Genomic DNA, 24,034 nt, shown 5'->3' with positions numbered 1-24,034 from the left:
TTGAATGCATGCTGTTGGATGGTACCTGAACTAGATTTTTTTCCATAAATGTTGAGAGTGAACTATTAAAAGAATAAGGGAGATTTACTTTGAATGTTAATAGTTGAAGTTACTCAAAAATTGTAGGTTTATAGGAAGTTTAATATCATACTGACTGACAATGATTAGCTGCAGTTGTCATGCTGCATATTCTCACCTTGATAGAAGAATGGCTGTCTTGCAGTGTAAAGAAATAAAGGATATAATTCAATACAAAATATTTAACCAGGTCATTAATATGTACATCTCAGTGATTGGAAGTCTTGATCAAAGACTGTTAAAATCACACGTTTTAATCATAGACATATTCGTTTTCTTTAGCGAGTTAGCTAATTCTTTGTTAGCTACTGTGCTTCTGCTTTGTAAAACTGCTTGGAATTGAGATGCAGCCTGTTGATAAATGAATAATGTATGAAGACTTTGCCCTCTAGTGGTTGTTAAAATGGAGCTTTCCCATAGAATCTTGAGCAGACCATCAGAAGGTGAAATCATCCTCAAACTAAGCCAGTTAAACTAGCAAATGATGTAAAACACCCTTGAATTCTATGCTTTATGAATTATTATGCATTCTGAAACGTACAGCCATATCCTTTCTGTCTAGATGACTGAAACTGAGCAAATAACTATATCTAATGGAGTGAGGATAAATACCTTTGCTTATAGAATGAAATAAAAGGCATATACTTTATCCATTATCACTGTCAAATTGTCCCCATTAAAAAATAAGTCTGAAATGTGTTATGAATCTATACAAACCTTGGAACATATAACTGTCTCAGACCAACAGTAAAAAATTCTCAGGAACCTCGTATTAGAAATTCAGTAATGCCGATAAAGTGCCCAGGAATAAATCACCTCTGAAAACGGCCTCGATTAGCCATTCAAAAGAATCCTCATGGGGAAATTTCTGGGTCTGGATTGTTTCCCACTAGGCTTCTCTAACTTTTCCATTATGAAGTAATCCCAACTTTATAGGCTGCCATCCAAGAAACCTTTGGAAAAAGGTCAATTTCCTGCGCGTGCGCGCACACACGCACACACACACACCTGCTCTAATAGCATAACAGCTTAACCCAGTTTTGCTCTAATAGATGGTAAGATTTTTCAAAAGCATTTAAGAAACTAAGGCGCAGAAATTCCATTGAAAATCAGTTCGACTTATTCTTGCTCACATTGGTGCTTTGGAAAATTCCACCCTGAAACTGTGGTACAGTATTTCTTCATTGAACACTGACATCCAAATAATTTGTCAAGCCAGGTTTTTAAGGCTGGGCTTGACAAAGCCCTGGCTGGGATGATCTAGTTGGGGCTGGCCCTGCTTTGAGCGGGAGGGTGGGCTAGATGGGACCTCCTGCAGTCCCTTCCAACTCTCATTTTCTATGATTCTATGAAATAAACTGCAGTTAAGGCATGTTTTCTGTAGCATTCAACAAAAATGGGCACTCCTGCAGGAAAGACCAATCTTGCACTGTAGTCAGTATTCTTCACACATGACGTAACTTTATTTAAACCAATTCATTCCTATTGTTTCTTGATGAATAAAGACTTTTGAAAGAGTTGACAAGTTTGCTCCTTACTGAGCAGGAAAAAAACCTATTTTGGCAATTTTATGCACTGGAATATCCAGTCTCTAATCTCTGATGATATAATTGCATCTAGTACTGCCATCTTCAATTTCTGTAACTCTGTAACATCACACTGAAACATCTGGTTATTATCAGATGCCCTAAAATCTGCAGGATTAATACCAAGCCCTAAACTATAATATCTCCCTTACAGTTTAAAGGTATGGTTATTTTAAGATATAGTTCTATACTTAAAGTAGCTAAGAGTGACTAATAGAAGATCATAGTCCATTTACAGGTGGTAGCTATAACATGTTTTCTACCCTTTTAAATTATGAGGCTAAACTAGAAATGCAAAGCTGATAGCCATTGATTCAGCAGTGTTAGTTTTGGTTTTTGTAAATGTGTAGAGATGGCAGTATGCCATGCCTCTGCTCTGTCTCTGGGGTCCATTCTTATGAGAAAAGAAATTGTGTATTTTGGTATCTTGTGCTTTCTCAGGAACAGGCAGGGGGAAACGAAGTAATAGGGATAATAATGAAATGTCCTTATATCCATCCACATTCAGAAAAAAATAAATGGGGTGATGGTGCTTTAGTTGCTGGCAAGTGCCTCACCTGAGAAGTTGCAAAGCTGCTCTTCAAGGAGCAAATAAATACAGTTTCAGAGACTTGGAGTGTAGCTTTTAAAACTAATTTAAAATAAGCTACAAATTACCTTGGCTAATATTGAATGTTCCTTCTAAAATGAAGGCAGAGAGGGTGGTGTTAAAATTCCGTAGGAAAAGTTGGGGCTGTTATTTTCTTGGAAAATAAAAATTAGCATGGCATGTTGTTGTCACAGTCTGATGCATCTAATCTGTGTTGACTTGGGGATTTGGAAAAAAAAAAGAGATTTAAAGTTTCTTTGCTAGAGAATATTGCATGCATGGGGTAGAATGGCTTTGTTTTCTGACAGTGTCCACCACGCTGCTAAAGTAATATTTTCTGGAGCAGATCATCAGAATGACAAATGGATTGTTTTAACTGCCTAATTCAAATGAAGGGGTTGTCACAAATGTTTAGTTTAGGACTGTGGCCTGTAAACTATTATTATGAAATCAATATGAGTTACCCACCCACAACTGGCTGCATTAATTTTTTTTCACATCTGATGGCTTCTCATATCAAAAGGCCCAATTAGTCTGTTTATATTTTTTAATCTATGTGCAATATAAAGAGTACTTCTTTGGTTCCCACAACCATGGATACTCTACCATTGCCAATGGTATAGATTTAAGGGATCTCTCAGGCTAAAATTTCCAAAATGTTTACCAAAGTCACTTTTAGGAATTGGACATTGAAGTCTTTCTGCCTTCCTAACAGGACTTAGTCTCAGGAGTGCCTGTGCTGCCTTTGAAAATGGGATATCAGCTCCCAAGTCATTGAGGCACTTCTGAAAAATTCTATGCTCTCTCCTTAAAGAGTGTGGGTTTTTTCTCTCTTAATCCAATTACAACTCAGATTAACATGAATGAAAACTGCGTGCACAGCAAGAAAATCATTTGCTCTAATGCACAAATTATTTCTCATTTAAATTAGCCTAAAATAAAATTTGTTTGGCCTTTTAAGTTCATAGAAGTAAATCCGCAGTCACAAAAAGAGTGATTCTGTTTTTGACCCAAAATATAAGGCTAAAAAAACTTGTTTTAATTGGTTGTCATGTTTACATGACCACATTTTTTCTTTGTTGTAATTGATATCCACAAGACATGTTCTTTTGTTTTTAATCATTTGCAGAATACCCAAAGGATAAGCAGTTCTCAGTCTACACAGCCTCTTGCTACCCCTGTGGTGTCTGTGACAACTCCCAGCTTGCCTCCACAGGGACTGGTATATTCAGCCATGCCTACTGCCTACAACACTGGTAGGTTATTTCCTATTTAATTTAGCTAACCTGTAAGGCGCATAATCCTACAGTTTTATTACCATAATCTTATGAGTCCCAGTTCCAGAAGGTTTGCATGTTTGCAGCGCTTCACCTTATTTGAATATTTGGCTTATATGACAACTCTTTCTTGTAACTGGAAAATCAGCTTTTAGTTTGTGCGAAGTTATTGATACTGGGACATAGCAGGGATTTTAACGGAAGCTTTTTGGTACTTTAGTATGTCTACGTTACATGACCGAACACAACAAAAGTCAGGAAGTGTTGTGTATGAGGAACAATGGTAATAAGCTGTTGGGGAATAGGTTTAGGTTAGAGATCAGAAGACTTTTTTTTTACAGTTAGGGGGGCCAAAATCTGGAACCAACTTCCCAGGGGAGTGGTCCTCGCTCCTACCTTGGGCAAATTCAAGAGGAGGTTGGATGATCACCTGTCTGGGGTCTTGTAAACCCAGCATTCATTCCTGCCTGTGGCAGGGGGTCAGGCTAGATGATCTGTTCAGGTCCCTCCTGACCCTAGCTACTATGAAACTGTATCAGGGATGAACTATTATTTCTGGAGTCAAGAGACACTTTAGAGCATGCTTCTTGTTTGAATCCACTTTCCTCAGAGAGTGCAAAGGGGCCAGAATCCTCTTGTGGGTCTTTTCCCAGTGTGGAAAAGTCCCCAGAGTGTTAAAATAGTTTAAAAAGAGAAGCACCCACCAGAGTTCATGAGGTCTTCAAATGTTTTTCGGCCAGGGAAGGACAAGGAGCAGTGGCCATAAACTGTTAGAGGATAGTTTCAGGTTGGATGCAAGGAAGAACATTACGGTAAGGGTGACCAGAATCTGGACTAGACTTCCCAAGGAGGTGTTGCGGTACTCAGCGTTGGAAGTCCTCAAGAGGAGACTGGACAGAAACACCTTGCCGGGATCTTTTGATCTCAGCAAGATTCCTGCCCAGAGCAGGAATTTCTGTGTTTCTACAATTCTATGATTTATTTAAAATAAAAGGAGACAATACAATCTTGGGGGCTTTAAATGATTTTTATCCAGTGCATAGCACCGAAGTTTGAATTAATGTCTAATTCAGAAACTTGTAAACACTTGTATATGGAACATGGTTTTCAGCAGTGTTAGTTCTGAACCATTATCTCACTAAGGTCTTGTATAGATTCATAGATGCAGGGGTCGGAAGGGACCTCAACAGATCATCGAGTCCGACCCCCTGCCTCAGCAGGAAAGAGCGCTGGGGTCAGATGACCCCAGCCAGATGTCTATCCAGCCTTCCTTTGAAGACCCCCAGGGTAGGGGAGAGCACCACCTCCCTTGGGAGCCCATCCAAATTTTGGCAACCCGTACCGTGAAGAAATTTTTCCTGATATCTAGACTTAATCTGCTGTCTGTTAGTTTGTGACCATTGTTCCCTGTTACCCCGGGAGGCACCCTGGTGAACAGAGCCTCTCCGATCCCTTGCTGCACCCCACTAACAAATTTGTAGGTGGCCACAAGATCATCTCTCAGCCTTCTCTTGCGGAGGCTGAAAAGATCCAGGTCCCTCAGTCTCTCTCCTCATAGGCCTGTCCTGTAAGCCCCTAACCATGGGAGTGGCCTCCTCTGGACCCTCTCGAGTCTATCAGCATCCTTCTTGAAGTGCAGCACCCAAAACTGGATGCAGTCCTCCAAGTGCAGTCTGACCAATGCCGCGTAGAGGGGAGGTATCACCTCCTTGGATTTGTCATGCATCTGCTCATGCATGATAAAGTGTGGTTAGCTTTGCTGATGATTTCGTCACACTGACGACTCATGTTCATCTTGGAGTCCACTATGATTCCAAGATCCCTTTCCGTTTCTGTGCTGCTGAGACAGTCACGTCCCAGCCAGTAGGTGTGCTGGATATTTTTGCGCCCTAGGTGCAGCACTCTGCACTCATCCTCATTGTACTGCATCCTATTGTGTACTGCCCACTCTTCTAACCTGTCCAGGCCTGCCTGCAATAGTTCCCTACCCTCCGGAGTGTGCACTTCACCCCACACTTTAGTATCATCCACAAACATGGACAGAGTACACTTCACACTCACATCCAAGTCACTGATGAAGATATTGAAGAGCACAGGTCCAAGGACCAAACCCTGCGGGACCCCACTACCCACATCCCTCCAGGTCAATACCGACCCATCTACTACCACTCTCTGGATGTGACCGCTAAGCCAATTTGACACCCACCGGACCATGTAAACATCTGTATCACAGCCTCTTAATTCATTTATGAGAATGGGATGAGATTCCGTATCAGAGGCCTTGATAAAATCTAAGAAAACGACATCCATCTCTACTCTTGCGTCTAAGCATTTTGTGACCCTGTCATAAAACGAAACCAGATTGGTCAGGTATGATCTACCTGCTACGAATCCATGCTGGTTTCCCTGCTGCTTTATTTTTCCCACTGGACTCCCACAGATATGATCCTTCATAATCTTTTCAAAGACCTTTCCAAGGATGGAGGTGAGACTGACTGGCCTATAATTACTCGGATCCTCCTTCCTCCCCGTCTTGAAAATAGAGAGCACATTGGCCCTTTTCCAGTCCTCTGGGACCTGACCCGAGCGCCACTAGTGCTCAAACAGCCGTGCCAGTGGTTCTGCTGTGACACTGGCCAGTTCCTTCAGTACTCTCGGATGAAGTTCATCTGGGCCTGCCAACTTGAACACATCCAGTGACTCTGCACCAAGTCAGCATCGACAGTTGCTGAGCTGGTGTCCCTCTGATGAGTGTCTAAGAGCCCATCGGTATTCATAATTTACAAACCCTCTTTCCCTTTTCCTTGCAGTGATAGACCTTAGTGTAACTCAGTTGCTGAAGAGGCGTATTAGTGAGGAGGAGAGCAGGTGCTCCTGAATTTTGTAAGGCTTCTCATCCAGGGGTGGAAGGGTTGACTATGATCTTCCTCCTTCATTAGGAAGAGCACCACGCTAGTCTCCTTCTCTTCCTGAACTTCCCATTGCATTCAGTCCTGTGCTAGACTGCTTTGTTCTTGCTCTACGGCCAGTATATACGTTTTATCCAATGAACCAGAAACCAGAGCCATGAATGCTGGTGCTACTGTGCTAGAGAGAGTGTGTGTTGTTTTTCCAGCTCTGGCTGGAAGCTGTGCTCACGCTGCAGCTGGGGAGCAGGGGGAGGGGGGAAAGGAGATTGGAGCATGGAAGAGAAAAGGCAGTGGCACAGGCACAGCCTCCAGCTCCCCACCCTGGTGCAGATCCTTGCTGCTTAGCCCCAGTGCTGGCATGCGCACAGGCAAAGTCTTACAGCTTCACAGGCTAGATTCAGTGGTTCAGTAGGCTGTTTGTTGCTGACTGCTGCACCAGGCTGTTATACAAAAGCCTTAAACATCTGCTTTGCGTACAAAAGTATTGGCATCCCTGGCACAACCTCCATTTCCTATGGGTTAAAAGAGCACAGCCATTTCTGCATTTTGTGGTGAGCTCACTTCTGCCGGTACGTGTTACCTGTGTTCTGAGACGCTGTGCTGGATTGAACCTCTTGAGGGAGACCAGATCCTGACTGCCCATAAATGTAAGAGGGTAAGAACTCAGGTGCTGAGGTACCTGGGTCAGAAACTGGTGGCTGTGCTCCATAAGCAACCATCAGGTGAGGTGGCAGCTAAGTAGGAGTTTTCAGGAGCAGTTTTGGATTTGGGCATATCAATTCTATCCAAGTCTAGCTAGAGATGCCCAAGTCTGTTTGCTGGATCTGACCCGTTGCCCTTAAACTTTTAGCTTGAGATGATGTCCTCACGCAAAATTCACGTGCAGCAACATGCTCTCAGTTCCTCAGAGGATCAGTTAGAGACAAGCCACCCTTGAACTGAACAAACAGTCTCGCCAGGACAAAAATTCTACCGTTGGCCTTTTCTGTTAGTTGCTACCAAACTACCTGAACTTCAGAGGATTCACATGTTTCTCTGGTAAAGCTTTCATTCCTTTTTAGAAGCATTCTCTCTCTGAGCCATATTGCATCATACCAGGTACGCTGTCTTCTGCGGTAGGAGAGGACTGATTATTCAGGAAAAATGGGCTGCAATCACAGTGCACCTTTCTAACTGTACAGCACTGTATGTGGGGGAGGGAACAGATTTTTTCCAGACCTATCATCATCACTCACCATACACGTGAAGCAGAACATTTTACCATCCATTAATATAATAGTTTATTTTCCTGTGAGCATTCATCGCAGAGTCTCACGCCAAGAAATCCCTTGGGGGTTCATGGTGCAGAATAGCACACCCATCTCAAACATTTACCTTTATTCCAGTCACAGCTTGTTAGAGATCTAGTTTCTTTGAGGATTATCAAGTGCAAATATGTCTTGCTGACCGCAGGTTGAATTCAATGGATGAAAAGAATGAAGCGGTTTAAAAAGAAGGAATTCTCTTCAGCCTTGCAAAACGGCCCTGGATTTATCAGCTCGTGAACTATTCTCCAGAAATTGACAGTTTTATCTGTGCAGAAAGATTGTGATGCTAATGAGGGGCTGTTCAGTGTCACTTGGATGAAAAACAGCAATTAATGAGAGAGATGTGGATAAACAGCTGGTCAATTTGTTCAGCTACCACATCAGCCACTTCCTTTTGAACCTAGCTGTCTTCCTGGCTGTGTGAGGTCCAAGGTGAAAGTGAATCACAGTCTGAGTAGGTTTCATTGGGCAATTTTCTTTTTAAGGCTATATTAACTATACTCCAGGTGGAGGAATAAGTTTGAGTAGTACGGAAGGGCCGAGCTTCTGAGACTTTAAAAGCCAAGGCCCTACTGTTCAGACTACATAGAAATGCTCCCATCACATCCAAGTATTTCTTGCTTGATTTCTTCTTGGTTGGTTACTGTGCCTGGAATCTCCCCCAAAACCTTTAGACAGCTGCTGAAAAGATATAGGGCATACCACGTGTTTGAGTCTCCTGCTGTCCGGCACTGGGACTCTTAAAGTTTCTGGCCCGTTGTTCTACAACAGGGTTGTCCAACTAGCAGGCCTCAGCCTGCATGCAGCCCCCCAGGAGCTAACCTGTGGCCTCGGGGCTCCCAGTTCTGGCAGCCCTCCCCTCATCGCTCTTCTGCTGCCGCTTCTGCTAGAGTCTCCAGGTTTTCTCTCCTTCCTCCAACTTCTGCTGCCTGCCTCTGGCTCTCGAGGCAGCGTGGCCCAGCTTGGCCCATAGGGCTTAGGGAACCTGTACCCATGAGGCATGGGGCAACCTGGAAGTGCCAGTGAAGTGCAGTGGGAATTGTCTGCTGCATGGGGGAAGTAGCACATGGTGCAGTGGTGACAGTGCAACTGGAAGAGAGGTGGCCCTGGCAGGGAAATCAAGCAAAGAAAGCAAGATACTTGAATGTGCCTGGAGCTATCCACCTTTTCTCACGAACCTGGACAGCCCTGATCTGCATCGTTTTACAAGTGTCACACCAGTTGTATTACTTTCAGCATAGAAATGCAAATCAATAAAGAAATAGTGTCAGTATTAACTGTTTTAGAAGAAAATACTTGGGTTTTATCAATGCCCATATATTGGCACAAACTTTTCCCGACTCCCAGTGATTGTGTTGGTTTGGACTTCTTGGCCTTTGGTGATGTCTGGGAGTAAAGAGGAAGCCTAATGGGAAAGAAGTGTTAAAGATCTCCAAAGACATTTTAATGTCCTTTTGAGACCTGAGGATACTTCATATCCAACTACCTGTTTGTATCCCTTCCAACTTGTACAATTGGCTCAATATAATATACCATCCACAGAAAACTTTCTGAGTTGTGAAGGTGGCTGTTATCTTCATCTTTTTTGCCTTTTGTAGACATGATGGATTTAAGACCATCTTTTTTTGGAAAAGTTGTGTGCCCAAAGAGCCAAATCTCGCAGTGCTTTTCAAAGTTTGTGCACTGCACAATACTTTATGGCTCAGCATCTTCAGTTTTAACCCCCAACTTCATGGCTTAGTGGTATTTGTGATGAACCTGCCTATAAAAGAACAATTGCTTTTTTATTTTCTCTCATTGCCTTTTTTTTTTTTTTTTTTTTTTTTTTTGAGAGAGAGAATTATCTTGCAGGTATGTCCTGCCTCATTCAGTTAAAACTTGTGCAGCAGGAGCAGATTTTTACCCAACCTCAGAATATGAGATTTGTCAAAGCTGTAACATGAAATACTTCTCGTTTCACAGAGCACTGTCTTATTCCAACAGTGTTAGGGGCAAGGACGCTAGCTATTACCTATTTGAATGTTCACCTTGTTTTAGCTTACATAGGATCTGCAGAAGTAACATAAAATCTTCTTTTCCTTGATCCAAATGCAAATGGCAATTTGATCCCTCAGTGAGGGGTACAGGATATATCCCTGCAAGGACGAACGCACTCTTTCACCACTAGCTGGATACTAATCACATCTAGCTATAAATCAGATGCAACTTGTCTCTAGAATTTAGCAGGGGAGTATTTACCATCAGGAAGTATTGCTTCTAAGTCTCACCAAATGTGTTGTCATTTGTAAATGCCCACCTTTGGGCTTTCTGTTGTTGCTCCTTAGGCTTGTATAAAAGCAACAAACTATGCAGCAGCGGTGTGACTGGCATCTCCAAGTCGCATACAAGGTGTGATCCAGCTGTTGCATGTGGAGGGGAAAGGTTCTTTATTTAACTGAGCTAGTCAGACCCGTTATGAGTTAGGTGTACCTCTGCACCCTTCTGACTATACCCAGTACAGGTGCAAAGCCTTGTGTGTTTATCTCCCGGGGGTGGAATCGCCTAGCTCTCCATTTCAGACAGACCCTTGGCTTTGGCAACCTGTAAATAAGCTATAGTTACCTGAACAGATGTGACAGGGTTTGGATCCTCTATTTAGGTGCTGCAAACCCTCACTCTCGCCCCCAACCCCTTAAAACAAGCTGCTGCTTAGCCTTAATAATACCAATAAAGCATAAAAATGAGTTTTTAAGCAATGAAAAGGCCTGCGTACATCTCTTACCTCCAGTCTAGCCGCACCCTTTATGTAGACTCTGATGGGTCCAGACATTCATCCTGAGTTTTAGCCCTTACCTTCCCTCTTAATGAAAATCCAGCCCCCAATCCTGCTGTACCCCTGAATTTTTGAGCCTGGTTAAACTGGTTTGTGATGCAGTTGGGGTCAAGGAGGGCAGCATGTCTTAGTCCCTGGTGTTTGGTGAGAAGTTATTATCTGGGTTATTGCCCTTCTTGCCTGCACACAGACCCTTATTGAATTGACTTGTTAGATGCATACTTTTAAACACATTTACAACGATCAGGCATATAGTGCTCATAAATTATTACAGGGGAGCTCCAAATCTGTCTCGCTCGGCTTGTATAGTGATGGAAAATATCTCAAGAAAAACTGAATCTTAAATAGCAACTTCCTGTCTTTTAGGCAGATGTCACTGTATAAATTTCACTTGTGAGGATTCAGAAAGAGCCTGTTTAAGTTAAATTTTTGGTTTATCTCTGCTGGCAGTGCAAAATAAGTTTTGTCTCCCTAGCATTTTGTCTCATTCTCAAGAGGCCAGAAATTTTATTAAGGAAGCTGTACTGCAAAGTGATTAAGGCAGGAAAGTGTTTGCAGCTTTCTTTTAAACCCTGAAAGAAAAACGTAAGTGATAATGACGAACTGAAAATAACTCCCTGTGTGTGAATGAGCAGCGAGAACTATCTAAGCATTATATCCTGGCCAAAAGTAACACCCAGTCATTGAATTGTTGATGAGAACTGAACTGTGTTCCTCTGCTGTCATAGAAAACTATCTCCAAATGCTTGAAAAAATGTCTTAAAATAAGAATGCGACTTTAGTTTATGGGATCTAAGTAATCTCGTGTACACAAAATGAGTAAGAATAAGACTAAAGTGTGGTAAAAAGGGGAATTTCAGCTTTTTTAGCCCTTCAGTGATAGCTGTCTGCTTTTTAGCATTTTAGCCTAGTATTCTAATGTCTCACTCCTAGGAGCTGAGTGTTTGGGGTTTGCATAGATGAATGGAAAAAAGAAAAGAAAAAAAGCCTTTACATAATCACTGTGGGTGAGTGGCTCTTTCCCAAAGATGATGTTCATTGGTTTTATAGAATAGCTATAGTTATAGGACCTCATTATTTTGGGGGGGCCAAGAGCTCTTTGATGCAGGTGAGAGGATTGGGCCAGGAAGCCAGTTACAAGCATCCCTACACGCTTCAGTGCCATCATAGGTTGGAGCAGGAGCAGTCTGCAGACTTCTGTAGGCAGCCAGTTGGCAGTCATCACCACGGAAAAACCTGGGACAGCCAGTGCACCCCCTCCCTCTCTCCTCCCAGTCCTTAACTTGCTATTCAGTGAAGACCACAAAGGACTGAATGGTAGGAATCTGACTTATAATCCTTGTCCAGTATTAGGTTTTCTCCGTCAGGCCACATACATTATAGTAATCATTTCCATGGTCATTTTCTTGTTTCATTCTGAAGCTCTTGGAGAAATATACAAAAACGTAAATGATAAAATGTCATTTACTTTCACATGCTTTTGGGGTAAGACCTGCCAGGTGAGGTGCGTGTCGTATTATACGTGTTAGTGTAAATGGCGCACTAATTGGCAAAGGCTCGTATTCTGAAGCCAAGGACCAGAGAGGGAGTGCATGTGAGCAGACCCTCAAGAAGTCAGTGGGACTCCAGGCAAATATCAGTGTGTACTTTGGGGTCCTGTCGCAGGACCTGACTGTTTGTGGGGGCTGGATGCCAGAACGTTGATTCTGTAACTCGAACGCAATATAAGCTGTGTTTCTTCTTTTTCCAGATTACTCGTTGACTAGCGCAGACCTGTCTGCCCTGCAGGGATTTAACTCCCCAGGAATGCTGTCTTTAGGACAGGTATCTGCCTGGCAGCAACACCATCTAGGGCAGGCAGCCCTCAGCTCTCTGGTGTAAGTAGATGCATGATGTTAACTTGCACTGCTCAGCTGGGAACTTCAGCCACTTGGTTTACACCTGAATGACCCTGAGCTTGGCCTCATTCAATATCTCGCCATTTCAGTCTCTCCATCCGTGTCCACGTACGGGCATTCTTCCCAAGTTCTCAGTCAGCACATTTGGTTGCAGTACTATTATTTTTTAAGACAGGGATGTTATCTTCCAATTTGTCTGTCTTGCACATAATTCGTTCTAAGTACTAATGCTTGGCAAGCAACAGTCACTCTAGACGCATCTTACTAAGAACTTGAAAGCTTTAAAGACATTTGGGGAGTTAAGCATTTGTTTGTCTTGATTCCTTTAAACACAATTAAAATATAGAACTGTAGAGTTGGATACAAAAGGGTCCAGCACCAACAGGATGAGTGTAACTAAAGCATTATCTACTTCACACTGCTAAAGTTACCTCAGTCTCATCAGTTCTGCTTAGTCTCGGGCGCACAGAACAAAGTTTATGATGGTTGTAGAGTGATGCTGTAGCCATGATAGTCCAGGAATTACATAAGAAGCAGGTATCTTTTTATTGGATCAACTTCATAGTTAGGATAAAGAAGAGAGTTTGCTTCACACATCCTCCCAGTTAGTTCAGGATGTTGGGATACATTTTTCAACTTTTATCTGTCTTTTGTAGCATTTGGTGTGAACTGTATTTACTTCTGTGTTAAGTATGCATCCGTTGTGAGAGTATGGGCTACAAAACCTCACGACTCCACAAAAATTAAATTCATGTATGAATTGTTTTCTTCTTTGTTTAAATTCTCCCAGTGCCGGAGGCCAGCTATCTCAGGGTTCAAACCTGTCCATTAACACCAACCAAAATATCAACATCAAGTCCGAACCGATTTCACCTCCCCGGGACCGCATGACTCCATCTGGGTTCCCGCAGCAGCAGCAGCAGCAGCAGCAATCACGGCAGGAAATGGGTCGCTCCCCTGTTGACAGTCTCAGTAGCTCCAGCAGCTCTTACGATGGCAGTGATCGGGAAGACCCAAGAAATGATTTCCATTCGCCTGTTGGGCTGGGAAGGCCGCCAAATTCAGAAGATAGAGAGAGCCCTTCAGTGAAACGAATGAGAATGGACACCTGGGTGACATAAGCACTCGGTGTGGTCACTCCTCTTTTGTGTTATCATAATGAACTGTCCTGACATATCTAAATTTATAAATAAGGACATGAAATAAGTATGTTTATATGTATATACATACGTGCATATATATATCGTCACATGCATATATATGTGCGAGTGTGTGTAGCATACACAGAATCATCAGGCACTTACTACGAACTCCTTGTATAGCTGCAGATGTCCCATGGTAAAAATATAACAAAACAATCCTGTAGGCATTGGGCTAGTCTGGCACTTACCTGGACTTGTTGTTTTAATAATATAACCTGTTTTGCAAAGAAACATTGTACCCATATATAATCCTACCACACTAGATTGCAGAAACCAAGAGGGCTCGCCTGTAGTAATGTCCCTATGTGTTTTATTAAAGCCGTATGGTTATTTGTAGTTAAGAAACAATGCTTTGTAGCAGCAGAGCAGTAGAAAAGCAGGAAAAAGAAAGCAATACTGTACATAAAAATGACCTTTATATTACCCAACCCGGCATGGGTCTCTATTGCAGAGGGTGCATGGAGAAGGGCTGATGCTATAAAAACCTGTTTTGCACGTGCAAAAAAAAAAATGTATTGGGTCAAAAAGTGATTTTTAATGAATAGAAGTGAAAGAGAGAGAGACACAAAGAGGTCGCATGAAATATTCAGAAAATATTAGCCTAGAAAATAGAGCATTAACAAAATAAAAATAATATATTAAGTTATAATTGGAATATGTTTGAAAAGTTTCTTTACGTTCCTACCTTTGAAAAATATAGAAACGGATTTTAGCTCATGTATATTTTATATTAAAGAAAACAATACCCTTATGAATTGAAGACTATATATAAAAGTTATATACAGTACTTTTGAACACATTCTGCTATGAATTATTTATATAAGCCAAAGCTGTATGTTGTAGCTTTTTTGTAGAGTATAGTTTTATCTTGTTATTTTGACTTTCTAGTTTTTGCTTTCAGAAGAGGAAAAGAAAAACTTGCAGGCGGAACCTTGGGGGAAAAATAAGCCATGAACACTTATTATTCTATATGTAAATTAAAATTTGAGCCAAACTCTTTGTGTATATAGCATCTTAAATATATTATCACCTTTGGTGTAAGTACCTATGTATTGTACGTTCACCAGATTAAAAAGTATATTTTTGTGGATTGACGCCAACTTGAAAAAGGCGAGGTCCTTATTAAGTAGAGTATTCACTGTTTAATATTTACTATTTTGTTAAATATACTGTACTTTCTTTGGATTTTAATTATTATTAATATTATTATCCAGATTTTTCAGAGGGTGTATAAAGGGGTTGTCCCCCTCACTGGTGGTGAATGTGTGCCGTTCAATTGTAATCTCTGTGCTGTATGGTTAAGCTTCATTATACATTTTATATATATGTATATAAATAGCAAAGTGGCAAAAAAAAAAAATCCGGTGTTAAGTTCATCATGCATAAATATTAAAAATCTGTTACAACACATTTTAAGGCATTATTTTAAAACTGCCTCTTCTGAGAGAAAAAACACAGTGGAAAAACTTGACCTAATTACTCATGTTAGGGAAATTGCACACATCAGATGAGCACAGAAGGTTTTGTTAAGTGGTAAGTGGTTTGGGAACAAAATAGTTCTTTGGAAATAAATCCTCTCTTCTCTTTGGAAATAAATCCTCTCTTCTCTCCTTCCTGTGTTCAAGAAAGGGATCGATGAATCCAGAGGCCCAGCGTGTCGTGTAGTTGTTTAGTATCTAAAGCCCATCTGAAGTACCCTGCAAGTAACTTTTTGCCACAGTGGGACACTTGCCTGAGCAACACTACAGGGACATTAACCGTACTGTCATCTCTCTTATTGTTATTAGGCTGCCTGCAGATTGATACTGTTAAAACAAAAAAGAAGCTAAAACTGTCTGTACAGAAAACATCTCGAAGGGGCTAAAAACGTGACACAACTGACTTCTCTTTAGTGAGTGTGCTTAACTCACGTTTTTGATTAAAGAGCTAATGGATGCCTTCGGGCCTGTGCTGTTGCTTGCTGCTTTTTGTGCATGCAAAATATCCCTCTTCCCTAGGCACCAAATTAAAATGTGGATTTTGAAGAAATACAAACATTACTGCTCGCAACTTTAATGATGGGGGGAAATGAAGAGGCGGTCGTGTTGCACACAACTCCCCGAATTGAAATTCCCTGATATTTATTAAAGAATGTTTTCCGGTGGATATTTAATACCTTTCTTCTTAAAAAGGGAATTTTCTGGTCAATTCATTCAGTAGCCACTTTAACCCAGAAGAAACATGTGGGAAGGAAATCCATATGAGAAACCATTCCTCTCTCGTGCTTGTGTAATGAATAATCAAAGTAGAAACGTACCACAGATGGCTTCTAAGACACCGATGGTGTTGTCACTGTTACTTCCAGGGGTAGAAAATTAAAGCAAATGGTTGGGGCAAAATTGAGTTCCCCTTTCAAATTAACATATTTAGTAAATTAAATCAAGGGAACGGTTATTGGCTCAAACAAGCCTACAAAAGAAACCATCATGCTTTTCACCTGGCAACAATTTCCAAAGTAATTCAGTTCACTTACCACTTCTCAGGACCTTTAATGCTTTGAAAAGCTATGTGATTTTTTTTTCATTATTTATGCACATATATGAACTTTGCTGTACATTGGAGTGGGAGTTCTGCATTCACATTTACTGTCTATTTTCTTGTGTGCCTTACGAGATGGCTTTGCTGACTGTATCTCGATAGTCTTTATTTCTATGCAGGTTTATAAACAGCGCCATTATGTTTTCTAAAACAATGTTACATAAGGTTTGGAGTTTGTATTTCAGTCACGCCAACTGACTAATTTCAATTTGTTCGATTCTTAGGACCTGAGGATCAGACTGTTAACCTGTAGCCCATATAATCCTGGAAAGGACTCCATTAGATAAGGCTTTGTGCAAACATCCCATATGTCTGCGGAAGAACCTCACACCATGACAATAATAAAAGGGGAACTCTGATTTTTAATAACACTAATAGTGTAACTTTGAAACATTACTTTTTTAGGAGATGTAAAATTGTTTTGTAGAAAAGAAAAAGACATAGCACAGGAGAACATTTCAGCAATTGAAAACAAATACAGGATTTTTTTATTCAATGAGCATAAGACACATGGATCAAAGTTGCAGATATATCAAATCTAATATGACCTTGTTGGATGCAAATTGATTTGATTTGAGAGAGTTTTATCAGCTAAGATGACAAATCACTGCTCGGGCTTTGAGGTCTAACGAGTAGCATTTAAGAAAAAAAACAATCAGGTTTGTCAGAGAAAAATGCTTTAGCATTTCCTTTTGCTGTAAAGGACACTAATGTATGAAAAACTTTTCTAAGTTATTGCGCGCACAAGAAATATATAGTAAATAAGGAACATAATAACTCCTAGCAGTTGATCGTGGGAAGAAGTTAAATTTAGAATGTGAAAGAAAGACTTGCAAATGTAAACCTTTACTTCTTGGTAGAAACTTTCCTCACTTTGCTGTGCAAGAGAACACTGCTTTGCTATATTTAAAATGGCTTTTTTAAAAGAGATTTATGTATTTGGTAAATGTTTGTAGTCAACAGTTCACACGAGAAGCTGTTCACGGTTTAACGACAATAAGCCGTTTGGCGGCACAAGCTGGACTTTGTTGCCATCCTTGAGATGAATCTTTTAAGAAAAAAATAAGTTAATCTCAATTTTTTTCCCTGAATGTGTTGTTTTTTCTTCATTATACAATAAATATTCTAGTGAACTTTTTATCGAATGGTTAAGAAAATGCTAGAGGTTGTTGTAAAATATTTGTATCCTGCATTCACTAAAGTAAAGATACTGGCTTTTACTGTGTACTCCGGACTCTGCATAATGTTTTCGCAGTCCACGTCTCTTCCTCCCTAGTGGCAGTCCTTGCAGCTTGACTCTGGCGCCCCCACAAATAGACTCAGAAATCCCTTCTGATGAAACTAGTTTGATAGCTGATGTGTAGAAAAGGACATTGCTCTTTCTTCCTGCGTCCCAAGTTAGGAATGCATCGCTAACTGCGTGTACGAACACTTGGAGCATACGACTACTGCTACGATTGGACACATGCCAAGCCAAGCCTGGGTAAATGAATTCTCACGAATTTAAATAATCATTTGTAATGGTGAGAGAGCTTCAGTTCCACCTGCAAAGCTCTTTCCATTGCACTCGTGGAGCAGAGTGGTGTGCGCAGGGTGGCTCGAGGATGCTGGCGTAGCTGAAAGATGGCTGATGCACTTGGGAAGCTGCGAGTAAAAGTCACTTCTGCAGAGCGCTGGAACTCCGAACCAACGAGGCAGAAGCAGCCGTTGGGCGCACACGCCTCAAGTGCTGCTTGGAAAAGGCTTGGTGGCTGCTGCTGCCTCCCAGGTCTCGCAAGCAGCGGCCTTGCTCTGCTCTGGGCTACCCCTCGATCACGTCTACAGTTGGCGTACAAATCGCCTTGGATAATACCTCACCATCTAGCCTTCCACCCTGATTCCCCTTCTGGTGCCCCTGCTTTCTAGGAGAGGGCCTCCAAATGCTCCAGGCTTCTCCCTGGCAGCTCCAGCCCCCTGGCCCATTCCTCCTACACCCCCAGCCCACACGCAGAGTGCTGCAAAGCAGGCATCCTGTTGCAAGAGGGGTTCCCATGTGTCCTTCTCTGTGCTTGGCTGGAAGGATGGCTGCTTGGCAAGGCGTGCAGTAGCTGTCACTAACTGTTCAGCTAGTAAAGCCAAAAACGCCCCTTCGCTGAACAGCCCCAGCACAAACTCAAAGTCTGTTCTTGGGTGTGAATAGCCCACATGGAGCCCTATTGCTTCCCCAGTGGCCTAAGAGATGCATTTCTTGGAGCCCTCCCCATTGCACTAACTGATGTCCTTAGCTTGCTCTTTTTCCTGGTGTTACTTTTCTGGTAGTTCAAGTTCAAGGCTGTGTGCTGGGCATTTCTGAATGCCATGGAGGACTCTAGCCTGCTCGTTGAGGCCTGACAGCTAAAAATATTCCCAGGGCAGCAACAGAGGCTTAAAAATCACATCTCTCATTTCCCAGCTGGCTCTTGCAAGTAACGAGCTCAAGAATTGGTAAAGTTTTTAAGGCCTGGCAGGCCCATGCTGTGGTGAAGCAGGCCTGTCTGAACGGCTGTAGCTATAGGGAAGGCTGAGTCATCCTGGGAAAGGCAGGTAGTGCACCCGAGAGGCATCTAGCAGTAGCATTGAACCACTGGGCCTGTTGCACCAACCAGGCCAACATCCAGCTCCTAAACAAGGTTTAAGTCCTGGGGCAGATTTTTAAGGCCTAGGTTAGCAACACTGGCGTCCCTTCGGAGGGCCCAGAGGCAAGCTCCTTGTGCTTGGCTATAGTGCTGCAGAAACAGTCCCCTACCGTTCTTTCTGGGATGCCCTGGCAGCGCACGCCAGGGCTCGGATGGCTCGTAAACATTGAAGAGCTACATCCTGGGGCAGCTGCTTTTTGTTTCTGGGTGTGGATGCAGCTGGGGAAATGTGAGCACTAGTTCAGGCTGTCCAGCAGTCACCCAGCCAGATACGGGGAGGGGGGCACCTACCTACTGTGTTGTGTTGGCGGGTGGTGATTTGTGCCTAATATACAGCACCGATGCAGAGGAGTGAAGCACCTAGCTGATCGCTTCAGGCCCGTTCCTGCGATACAGCCCTTTTGGCCACAGTGCTTTGGCCAAGCACATCTCTGATGTAACATTTCGGGCCCACATCTGAAATCACCCCGTGTGCCCTGCCTGCTGGGTGGCATCGAAGCTGCTATTCCCGCCTCCAAGCGTGCTCGGTCCAGCAAGCTAGCAGCATTTCCACTGGACCCAGTTTCAAGGCATGGTGATTTAAAATGGGCAGCCATCAGTGTGGGGGGGCTGTACCTTCACAAATGGTCAGGCTAAATAAAGAGAAGAGCAAGGGTGGGCAAAATGCAGCCTGTGGGCCAGATGCAGCCCGCCAGCCCATTCCAGCTGGCCCGCTGAGCCCCTAAAAAAATTTAGAAAATTAACGTTCATCTGTCCTGGGCTGCCTGTCATGCAGCCCTCGATGGCTTGCCAAAACTCATTAAGCCGCCCTCCACCCGAAATAATTGCCTGCCCCTGGAGTAGAGGCACCAGCGCGCTGCTTTGGGGAGGGGGAGTGGGGATGGGAGGGGGAAACTGTCTGGCTCCTAGCTCCTCCATGACGCTTTTAGCTCTTGTCCTAGTGAAGGTGCCAGGATGGGGCCGCCGGGTAATGCAGTGCCTATGTGGGTCCCACCTTCTCCAGCCACATGCACGGAGCTCGTGAGCACAAACCCTGTGCAGTCTGCTCAGCCTCGGTTAGCACGTGGGGTGGATGCATCCCCTAGGCAGGCTCAGTACTGAAAGCCTGTGGGATGGCTGGTGGGCAGGGTATATTGCTGTGCCTTTGGTGAATTTGATGCTACTTTGTTGTCCGCAGGTCGCTTGACACCCTGTGACATGGCAGGGCTCTGGCAGGACCAGCCTGTGCAGGTACATATACACTTGCTGCACCCACTGTAGTAGCTGCACTGGAGCTGTGCCCTACTGGGTTAGTGGTGGCTGGAGGCGGGGGGCTTTGGCTTGGAGAGCGACGGTGTTGGAAAACACCAAGTTAATGAGTGAGCATGCTGGGGCTAAGCAGTCAGGGCACTTTCCAGGCAGACGTGGGTCAGTGCCCTGCCTGCAGCTTCAGGATCAGGCTGACAGCATATGCCAGGCGCATCTGATGGCTGCAGAGGTGCAGTAGCTGCTAAACAGTATCACAGTGACGCATGGTTACTGGAAGAGCCGTGATCCCAGCAGTGCAATGTATTGGCTGAGGCTTATGGACACACTGTGCGTAATGACTGGGGACTATCAATGCCATCTGGCTGCAAGAAATGCCCAGGACCGTCCCGACGCTGTGCCTAGTGCTGTTTAACTTGGGTACCAGCCAGCGAATGTGGGCAGCCACACTGCCTCGCCACAGCAGGCTGAGCCCATGCAAGGGGCAGGTTGCTGTCGCCAGTGCTGCACTGGCAAGCCCAGAAGCAGCCGGCTGCCTGCAGAGCTGGAGCCCAAGCCAGCAAATGTCACGCGCCTTTCCCAGCATAACGCCCCATTCAAGCTGAGGCCTCCTCAGCTTGAACAGACACTTGGGTTTGCTCCATTCAAGGAGGCAGCAGCAACCAAGAGCCAAGGGCAGGTAGGGCCGTGGCTGAACCATGGCGGGGGTGCCTCTTCAGACAAGAGGCTGGAGGGGCTTGGGCTTGTGCTAAAGGAGTAGATTTAACCATGCACATAGGTGGGCAATTGCAACCCATAGCCATTGTGACGTAGGAGCAGCTTGTGTTAGGGCTTCAGTTTCCTGCTTAATTCTGGCTTTAGTCGTTTCTGCTGTTTCAAAATGTGCTGCCACACTGACTCTGACCTGGGATGACATGGGCCTTTCCCTGGGAAGGCTGAGAAGAGCCCAGGCTTCAGGGCTTAAGCTGTCCCCAGCTGGGAATAAGGCAGATGTGTTTTTGCCTCTCCTGAAGGCTCCTGGCTACGAGGGGGAGAGGAGAATGGGTCGCCTTCTTCTGAAGCATTGGGGTGTTGGTGCCTGACAGCTGATGCTGGCACGGTGGGAGGGCATTGCCAGTGATGCTCCCAGAAACCCAGAGATGCCTCCGCTCAGTGGCATGCGATCAGGGCCCAGAAAAGCCATTTTCCTTCCTCTCACAGAGCACGGAGGTGTTGGCCTTCCTCTGTGGCATGGAGAAGGCTCCTTCCCTAGGCTCCTCCGGGCCTATAGTAGCTCAACTGCAGGCCTGTTGTGGCAGCAGCAGCGGACTGGCAGTGCCCTCGTCTCCGTGGCTTCCAGCTGTGATGGGTTACGGGGCGCTCTGGGTACCGCTCCTTGCAACTGTGGGCGAGGGGTTGTAGTGATTGTGGTGGGGTCCTTTGGTGAACGATCCCTGTGCCTGCAGGGCCTGGGTGTGATGGCCTAGGAGGCTCTTCCCATCCTAGGTTCCTATTTTTGAGCCCAAGGCCTGTGTCCTCACAGTTAGGGACTGGAAAGGGTTAGAGAGGCCTGGCACCTCCAGCACCACAAGACCAGCTTGGACAAACGCTTGGTTGGGCTGGTTTAGACCAGTGGCATCCAACCTCTTTGGCAGGCATGCCACACATTAGTCCTGCCCCCTCCACACTGCCACCCCTGGTTTAGATAGACATGAGCCTCCTCGAGTTGTGGGCCGGGGGCACTCGATGGGTCCTCAGGGCCCTGCCAGCTCTGTGTTTCTGTTTTTGATGTTATGGAAGTGTTTGACACCAGACGGGCTGCAGCCCAGAGGCAACTTTGCCTATGCTGGGGGAGCTGGTCTTGGCTGTAAGCAGAGCTCCTGCCAGCAGCAGCCCACCTGCACGTGCTGACTTGCTGGGGTGTGTCGTGGCCGAAGTTAATGAAAGCGTAACAGGGAAGCAGCCTACAGCCCCTGGCCAGCAGGCAGGACCCTAAGGACGCACCCCCTGCATGCCTGATGACCAAGGATCCTGGTTTTCTCTGATAAAAAAATCACAAATTCTCTGACAAAACATCGCAAATTCTCTGATAAAACCCCCAAAATCCATTATTAAAATTAAAAGCCCCCTGCAGCCCCCTCTAGCCCTGCTGGTGCCCCTTACTGGCCCCCAAAGCCATCCCGACCCTGCTACTATGTCTCACTGCCCCCACAACAGCCCCCCGCCCTACTCTTACCTCTTACCCCCACCCACAGCCCCTGGAGGGGCCCCTAGCTGCCAGGGCTGTGGGGCCAGAGACTCAAGTCTGCAGCTTCCTGCCCCCAACAGCAGGCAGCTGCAGCAGAAGCAGCATGGAACCAGCTCCCCCACTGGTGCTGCCTGCTTGGGCAGTGGCGGGGCCAGCTCCTGGCTCCCCACAGCCCTGCTGGTGCCCCCCAGCTGTGACCCACAAGCCCCCTGTCCCTGCAAGCCCCACTTACCTCACAGGCTCCAAGAGAAGAGTGAAGTTGTGGCTGACTGAGAGCCTCAGGCCCTGCCCTTCCCCCTCCCCGTCCACCTCTGGGCAGGGCTGGGGGGGGGGGTGTCTGCCCTGTTTACAAACAGCTCTTGCAGGCTGGAGCTCAACCAGCCTGCAGAGCTCTTTGCTAAAGCAGGGAATCCATGGGTTTCTCTGCTCAGAGGAGAAATCCACGTTTTCTCTGATGAAAAAGGGGAAATCTGTAGTTTTCTCTGTTTTCCATGAGAAACAGAAAACCACGATCCCTGCTGATGACACATCCTACATGCAGCTTGCAGTGCCTGCAGGTCACAGATGCTTTCCCCTTCAGCACCTGTGGCAGGGACATGAGACATGATGTTCTGGTGAAGCAGAGCCAGGAGCGACTTAAGTCCCAGAACTGGCTGATTGGGTGATGGATCCAGCTCAGGACTGACACCGAAAGGAAACAGAGCTGACAGGTAGGCCATTGCCTTTGGTGGTGGGGGGGTGGGGCCTTTATCAAGGGTCCCAGACACTTGTTTTTCCTGCTTGTAGCAGGAACAGCAGCTTCCTATGTAACAGTGCTGGGCAGTGGCTCAGCAGGGCACAGGAGAGGCCAATGCTCCTGCAGAAGCGCAACAGCCACCCTTTGAGCAGCGAGCACATGGCAATGACATCTGGAGGCATTACTGCAGCTTCCTGCTGCCTCAGCTGTCTACCATCTACAGCTGCATCTTGTCTTTAACCCTGTGGGCAATGCTGCTATGCAACTGTGGCCGGATTCTGACCTTCCTTTGGCGTCAGCCTTGGTGACTGGGGTGCAGTTGCTTACACCAGAAAGGGGCAGGGGTAACTAAGGCCATGCATGCAGCTGTCACTGAAGATAGGGTTGAGCCTGAGGACCGGCCATCTAGATGTTCAGCTGGGAGCTTTGCCCTCTGGTCCCCAGGGTTTCCAGCTGCCAGCTGGAGTGTTTCCTGCTTTAGAAATGGAGCTTATTCATGAGGAGTCACTGAGACCCCACAGAGCTCCTGGCTTAGGTCACGTAAGCCTGGAAGTGCCTGAAATCTGGAGGTATCTTCAGACTCCCTAGCAACAAACCTTTAAACCTGGCCTACTTCAGCCACATCATGGTTCAAAACCAGGAATTCCCTTGGCTTTTGCCTGTGCCCTTGGAGCGCTTGTGCCCAAGTGACCCCTGCCCACAACAGAGTCAAAGGAACTAGAGGCCCTCTCCCTCAGCACAGCCAAGCATGAGCCATTGGGCCAAGAGCACCTAGAGGTACATGCTTCTGTAGCCTTGTGGTTACGGGCTCTGAGCTGCACTAGCACTGGCTTGGGTTTGAGTCCAGGCTTGTCTGTATCTTTTCTATAAGATGACCCTTGTCTTATGGAAACCCTCTGGTGCCAGGCACCAGAGTGGAGGCATCTATGGGATAAGC

The 24,034-nt window shown here is 45.0% G+C and overlaps 1 protein-coding gene across 12 annotated transcripts in view; it reads left to right on the top strand.

The window, feature by feature from the left end:
* Window positions 1–17,462, top strand: part of MEF2A (myocyte enhancer factor 2A) — a 150,680-nt gene extending 133,218 nt beyond the window's left edge. For all 12 annotated transcript variants that reach the window (XM_090029668.1, XM_090029660.1, XM_090029656.1 and 9 more), the window contains 3 exons: window positions 3,383–3,509; window positions 12,309–12,435; window positions 13,247–17,462. In XM_090029668.1, the coding sequence (XP_089885794.1) occupies window positions 3,383–3,509; window positions 12,309–12,435; window positions 13,247–13,577 (585 nt within the window). In that variant the 3' untranslated portion in view covers window positions 13,578–17,462. The remainder of the gene's footprint in view (window positions 1–3,382; window positions 3,510–12,308; window positions 12,436–13,246) is intronic.
* Window positions 17,463–24,034: the final 6,572 nt, after the last annotated feature.

Source organism: Crocodylus siamensis, chromosome 15, assembly GCF_052110815.1.
Source record: "Crocodylus siamensis isolate JL-2025a chromosome 15, ASM5211081v1, whole genome shotgun sequence".
Lineage (NCBI taxonomy): Eukaryota > Metazoa > Chordata > Crocodylia > Crocodylidae > Crocodylus > Crocodylus siamensis.
Note: the sequence above shows the minus strand (reverse complement) of the source record. Positions and strands in the feature narration are given on the sequence as shown.